The sequence below is a fragment of the Hemitrygon akajei genome, chromosome 11, assembly GCF_048418815.1.
Source record: "Hemitrygon akajei chromosome 11, sHemAka1.3, whole genome shotgun sequence".
NCBI classification, from domain to species: Eukaryota; Metazoa; Chordata; class Chondrichthyes; order Myliobatiformes; family Dasyatidae; genus Hemitrygon; species Hemitrygon akajei.
Genome location: NC_133134.1, coordinates 23489889 through 23497236, shown reverse-complemented (window position 1 = coordinate 23497236; position 7348 = coordinate 23489889). Strand labels below are relative to the sequence as shown.

The 7348-nt window shown below is 43.6% G+C and overlaps 1 protein-coding gene across 19 annotated transcripts in view; it reads left to right on the top strand.

Annotated features, from left to right (window-relative positions):
- The first annotated feature begins 5517 nt into the window (after positions 1-5517).
- Positions 5518-7348, top strand: part of mapk8ip3 (mitogen-activated protein kinase 8 interacting protein 3) — a 198221-nt gene continuing 196390 nt past the window's right edge. For 10 of the 19 annotated variants that reach the window (XM_073060421.1, XM_073060420.1, XM_073060412.1 and 7 more), the window contains exon 1: positions 5519-6180. In XM_073060421.1, the coding sequence (XP_072916522.1) occupies positions 5881-6180 (300 nt within the window). In that variant the 5' untranslated portion in view covers positions 5519-5880. Of the gene's footprint in view, positions 6181-7348 lie in introns of all 19 variants that reach the window. The other 9 variants (XM_073060424.1, XM_073060425.1, XM_073060422.1 and 6 more) reach the window with 2 other exon arrangements.

Here is a 7348-nt window from a genome sequence, read left to right as displayed (position 1 = left end):
ATTGGTTATAATTTCTTTTGGATCATAATTATCAGGATAGAACAGGGGCAACTAGTACACGTAGCTCAATTTGACTTTTCACAAGCTGTGATAAGATCAAATAGTAGGCATTAGGTCTCTTGAATTGGGCACAGAGTTAGCAAAAATACATCATTTTAGTATGACAGGGAAAAGGTTGAATGTAGCAAGGGCTTACAATTGGTGTTCATTATTTAAGTCTAGACTAAAGACCTAGACAAAGGGATTGACAAACCAAAATGAGAAGAAGAACTTTAGATACTAGGAATCTGATCTAAAACTGAGAATGCTATAAATATTCAGCAGGTCAGGAAGCTTCTGTGGAGAATATGCAGAAAAGGTAGAAAATTGACATTACTGAAAGAAACACTCAAGGTTAACACAGTGACAGATAATTTGATGGGCTGAACAGCTGCAGTGGTTTGGTAATCATGATGGAGTTTGAAATTTCTGCCAACAATGGACTTAGTTTAATTACTTTATGTAATACACAGAGTATATTTATATATTGATAGGCCCTTTAAAATTACCTCTGAGTGGAGCCTGGCCTTTGGCTAATGTGAATCAATTTTCAAATCTTGTCATTGATTTTCTTTTTGGCGAAGATTTTAGACTTCTTTTTCGCTTAGTGGTTTAACCCTAGACATTGCATTCTACTGATGCAATAACAGTGATTCTGTGTGCACCTTGCATGGAATTTCCAACGTAGAAGAAGGCTAAAGTAACCTGTGGTCAGTCCCTTGTCGAAGCAATGGGTCCTGGACCCATTCCTGATATCTGAGCACAAAACGCTGGCTGAATGCCCTCATGTCAAATTTTTAGAATGAGACATTAAGCCACTTCAGAGAAACCACTGATCGTTTCCCTGGAAATGTGTTTACTATATTCATTTCAGCTACTCCATGTAGCAACATCTTTTACATTTTCTATAACATTAATGAGCAGTCATGGATTGTAATTGACAATTAAACGATTGTTATGTGGGGAAACTTTTCCAGAGTATCCTTTCTCATTGATGAATGGACCCCAGCACAACAGACAGGACTGGTGCATTTCCAACTACCTTTGGCCAGAATTACCTCATAAATGATCCATCTCAGTCGCCTATTGGGAACCCAGTATAGCAGAAAGCTAATCTATAGCCAAATTGGTTCATGTAATATCAAGAAAAATAAAGAATTGATTACACTAAAGGCTTTGGGTATTGACAAATTCTGAGTGTACAGATGAAGACTTTGTGTTCCTGAATTAGTTATGTTTTTGACCGGGCCATTTTAATGCAGCTGCAAGACATGCACTCATCTGAACAAAGTGGAAAATTGTCGAGAAAAAACTCCTCTGCTATGTCTAGCCATATAATTACCATGGCAGATCATATTCAACTAACAGCAGTTGTGGACAATGCTATCAGAAATTGTTCCCCAGTGCACTTTTTGGATTTCAGCAGGATTATCTGGCTCTAGACCTCATCAAGACTTTGGTTCAAATGCAGAATTTTAGAGGTGCAGTGGGTGATGCTCCATAAGCCATAAGATGTAGGAGCAGAATTTGACCATTTGGCTCATTGAGTCTGTTCTGCCATTTCATTATGACTAATCCTCTCAGCCCCAATCTCCTACCTTCTCCCCATAACCCTTCATGCTGTGACTAATCAAGAATCTATCAATCTCTGCCTTAAATATATCCAGTGAATTGGCCTTCACAGCCGCCTGTGGCAACAAATTCAACAGATTCTCCACTCTTTGGATAAAGAAATTCCACCTTGTATCCATTCTAAATGGATGGCTCCCTATTCTGAGGCTGTGCCCTCTGGTCCTAGAATCCTTTACCATAGGAAACATCCTCTCCACATCCATTCTACTGAGGCCTTTCAACATCTGATAGTTTCCAATGAGATCTCTCCTCATTCTTCTGAATTCCAGTGAGTACAGTCCCCAGGGCCATCAATCTGTCCTCATATGGCAAACTTTTTATTCCTGGAATCATTCTTGTGAAGCTCCTCTGAACCCTCTCTGATGTCAGCATATCCTTTCTTAGATAAAGGGCCCAAATCTGCTTACAGTACTCCAAGTGAGTACTGTACATCCTCTTATATTCTAGTCCTCTTGAACTGAATACTAACATTGCATTTGCCTTCCTCGCCACTGATTCAACCTGCAAATTAACCTTTCGGATCTTTCTTTTACTTTTTATATATCTGAAGAAACTTTTAACATCCTCTTTGATAATTTTGGCTACCTTACCTTCATATTCCATCCTTTCCATCTTCATGACTTTTTTTAGTTGTCTTCTGTTGGTTTTTGAAAGTTTCCCAATCCTCTAACATCCCACTAATTTTTGCTCCATTGTATGCTCTCTCTGGCCTTTATGTTGGCTTTAACTTCTCTTGTCAGTCACGGTTGTATCATTCTGCCTCTAAAATACTTCTTCTTTTGGATCTATCTATTCTGTGCCTTCCAAATTGCTCCCAGCATTCCCTGCCATTGCTTCTTTGATGTTTTCCCTGCTAGTGTCCTCTTCCAATCAACATTGGTCAGCTCCTCTCTCAAGCATCTGTAATTCTCTTTACTCCACTGTAAAACCGAGGTCCTCTCTTGAGCCGGAGTGCCAGCAGTTTCAACCCTGGTGATGTCAGCCCAACTGCGCTGGGCAGGCCATGTTGTCATAATGCCTGATGGAAGACTGCCCAAGGACATCTTGTACGGCCAACTGTCCAGTGGTACCTGAAAATGAGGAGGCCAGTGACTACGGTACAAGGATGTTCTGCACAGGAGCCTCAAGAAAGCTGACATTGCCCCATCAACATGGGAGGATCGGCTCAAGATCGCTCACAGTGGAGGGACACCATCAGAAAAGGTGTGGACACTGCTGAGATCAAGTTCATAGAGGCAACAGAGTAAAGGCACAGGAAACGCCACAACAGAGCTTCTGCCCCTGCTGCCCCTCCAGGCCTCACCTGCCAAGTATGTGGCAAGCAGTGCCTGTGAAGGATCGGCCTGTACAGCCACTCCAGGACACACATATCAAACCCCACTAACTGACTGATAGGAACCATCATCATCCTATAGGATGGATAACCAGAATACTGATATATCTGACTTTATCTTCTCTCTCTCAAACTCCAGGGTGAATTATATCAGATTATGATCTCTGACCCACAAGGGTTCCTTTACCTCAAGCTCTCTAATCAATTCTGGTTCATCGCACAACAACCAATCCAGAACAGCAGATTCCCTAGTGGGCTCAACCACTAACTGCACTAAAAAGCCATCTTGTTGGAAATCTGCAAATTCTCATTCTTGTGATTTTCCTAAACTACCTGCATATTTCATGGGTGGCAGGGTGGAGATAAGTCTCTACCAAAGCACTCCTTCCTTCCACTAGCCTGCAGGTCACCCTTGGGAAAGGTGTAACACCTGCTTAGCCCCCCCCCCCCCACCAATCAGGGTCATATGAAGCAGATATTCATAGTTTATATGAGCAACTGATACATATCATAAGTCTTGGTTATGTGACCTCTGACACAAGGCAGAGAATCCCTGAAGAGAATGGCTGAGGTCACTTGTATTGTAAAGACACTGCCCAGAAGATGGCAATGTCAAAGCACTTCTGTAGAAAAACTTGTCAAGAACAATCATGGTCATCGATAAGACCATGATTGCTCATGCGAATATGGCATGGGACATTACGACGATGACAATTTGCATATTGAAATCCCTTCTGGCTATCATAACAGTGGCCTTTTGACATGCCTTTTCTATCTCTTCTTTTGCTTTATGGCTCACATCTTTCCTACTTTCAGAGGCTTCTTACCTTTGCAGTTCCTTAGCTCTGCCCACAAGGATTCTACACCTTCTGATCCTGTGTAACCTCTTTCTAAGGATTTGATTTCATTTTTTACCAACAGAACCCCACTACCCCCCTCTGCCTACCTGCCTGTTCTTCTGATACAGTGGGTATCCTTGGATGTTAAGCTCCCAGCTATAATTTTTTTTTATTAGGCACAACTCAGTGATGGCCACAATGTTATCCCTGCCGTTCTCTAACTGTGCAACAAGTTCGTCTACCTTTTTCTGTATACTGTGAGCATTCAAGTATAACACCTTCAGTCCACTATTCATCACCCTTTTTGATTTTGTCCCCCTTTTACATTGCATCTCATCCTGTTGACTACAAATTTATCCTATCATCAGCTTATCCTCGCTAGCAGTCTCACTACACACTGCATTTACTGGCAAACCAACTGCCCAAACCTAAGCCTTATCATTCCACCCCATCCCCCTGCCAGATTAGTCCCAAACTGCTCTAGCTGACCTGCCAGCCAGGATACTGATCCTCCTCGGGTTCACGTGTAACCTGTCCCTTTTGTGGAGGTCGTACCTTATCCAGAAGAGATCCCAATGAGACAGAAATCTGAACCCCTGCCCCCACACCAGTTCCTCAACCACATATTTATCTGCCAAATTCTCTTATTCTTACCCTCGCTGGCACGTGGCACAGACAGCAATCCAGAGATCGGTTTCCTGGCAGTCCTCTTCTTAAGCTTTCTACCTAGCTCCCTAAAATCCCTCTTCAGGACCTCCTTGTCTTTCCTACCTATATCATTGGTGCCTATACATACCAAGTCCTTGCTATTCAAGTTACCATTAACCAGAAATTAAACTGGACCAGCCTCATATGATGGGAAGAGCCAGATCAAAGGTGTGACCAGGTCCACATAGCCTTCCAACCATCTTGAAATCGTTGGAGGATTGTGATGGTCTACGTTTGCCTCCATGCACGCAACTCCACACAACGTCTGGAGCTCTGAACAGCATCTTCAAGGAAAACTTTGCTGGATTGGCACCCCATCACTCAGCAGTGCTCTCTGGCAGCAGCCCATCTCTTTAATTAGATGGACTGCAGAAACTTAGAAGATTACCTCGACAGCGAACTTCTGTCACTAACATAGGAGCAGAAGTATGTCTAGGTTCCCCTCGCAAGTCATAAACAATCCCGACGCAGCAACGTCACTGGTTATTGCTGTTTGCTCAAAATCCCGCAACTTAATCCAGGGAATTGAATGAGAGTGCCTTCATCACATGGACTGCAGTAGTTCGAGGTGGCTAATTTAAGATAAATGGCAACCTTGCTAGCAACTACACACTCGGTAAGTGAGCCAAACAACCTCCCAATTTCCAAATGGAAATATTAATGATTACTTTGTAGCTAAGCTCCTCATTTTATCTCTCCCGATAGTGTAGATATGTCATTTATATCAAATACACTCAGATTTAAAAAAAATTATTCCTGAGCTTTCCAGAAACAAAAAGCCTCCTTGGTCTTATTGATGGGTGGAAACTCGGTTTCTCGAACGATACTTGTCAATCATCTAATGCACCTTCCCCGGTGCCTTTTTTTTTGTCCCGACAGGGAGGGGCATGGCTGCTGTCATCTGAAATAATAACGAGCCGGCGCGGAGGAGCCCGGAGTTTGCTGCAGCGGAGGGAGGGAGGTTGCGATCCCATTTCCCACAATGCAGACATCCCGTGTCCTGACGTCAGATCGGCACAGATGACAGCAGCCTGAGACCGTGGGGCTGGGGATGTAGAGAGAAGGGCTTTTGTTTCCAGACAGCCACCCGGCCAGCATTGTTCTTGCCTTGCGCGCTTAGACATCTTGCAGAGGGAGAGGGAGAGGGAGAGGGCTGGAGGGGGCGGCTGAGATGGGGACGGGGCGTTGCATTAAGATGCACTGAGACTGCGTTGGTGTACATCTGACTGCTTATTTTCTCTCTCTCTCTCTCCCCCCCCCCCCCCCCCCCCACCCGGGGCGTGTATTTATTCCTCCCCCGGTTGTATTCTCCCACTATCACTCACAAAGATGATGGAGCTAGATGATGGGGTGGTTTACCAGGATGACTGCTCTGTGTCGGTCATGTCCGAGCGGGTCTCGGGCCTGGCCAACAGCATCTACCGCGAGTTCGAGCGCCTCATCCACAAATACGACGAAGAGGTGGTGAAGGAGCTTATGCCGCTGGTGGTCAACGTTCTGGAGAACCTCGACTCGGTCTTCTCTGAAAACCAGGAGCACGAAGTGGAGTTGGAGCTGCTTCGGGAAGACAACGAACAGCTCCTTACCCAGTACGAAAGAGAGAAATCACTCAGGAAACAGGCAGAGGAGGTGAGTCCCTCTTCCCTATCAATTTATTAGATGTACCCCTCCCTCCCCTCACTATCTATCATCTCAATCTCTGTGTGGTAATTTAATTTTCCTGGACGGCAGCCTACCGACATAATAGTTTACATTTAAACTAAATAGTTACGTAATTAACATATTGTTTTCCGCCCACTATCGTTTGCATGCTGGCGGAGCGGATTTCTTTCTGCGGCGTCTCTGAATTGTGTGCAGAAGCGTTTTGCTGTCTGATTGTTATCGGTAACGGGGTTGTTTGGTTGGATTGCGTTACTGTCATTATGTAGAGATGTGTTCCGTAATGATTGGGTTCATCATCTGCCTATGCACATGCCATCATGAAACCTCCCGTCTACCATTCTGGACACATCTGAATAAATATTCCCCGTTTTGAATGGATTACAAATTCGGGACTTTTTTCCTGTAAGATTATATTAGTAAAATAATCTCTGAAATTGACTTTGCATCTTCATATCCTGATTTATGCGTTACATGCTCAGGCAGCTGTTTACATTTGTTTTTAAATGTAATAGGTAGCGCATAGCCTGTGTGATTTGAATTTGCAGTTTCAGAAGGCTGAAAACACGGGGCAGTAAGAATAATTCAGACAGTTTTTTAAAAACAGCTTTTGGCTTTGATTTTAGCATCTGATCGTTGGTGGTTGATGTGGCATTTGAGAATGGAGGGTGGGTTCGGCTAAGATGGAAAACACACAGGGAGCCATGATGGTAATCTAAACCTTTCCAACGTGGGCCTTCACCAAGGGATCCATATTGAGTTGATTCACTCTGGTAGAAGCGCAAGCCTTCCATAAAAATAGACGTGATTGTTGAAGGATGTGGTTGGAGAGCGGAGGAGAAGTGAGGAACCTTGAACATATTTAATTAAAAAAAACAACTTTGAAGAATGCGGGCTGCCATGTTGCCAATAATATGGAATCCCTAATAATCTATAATGAATGTGTTTTGGCCATTTAGAACATCAAAATAGAAACAGCCCAGGATCTTTTTTTATTGAATATGATGAAGCTGATTCTGGATTCCATTGTGTCATAGCAGTACAGTTCAGAAACAGGCCCTTTGGCCAATTTAGTACATGCCAAAACCATTTAAACTGCCTACTACCATCGACCTACACCAGCACCATAGCCCTCCAT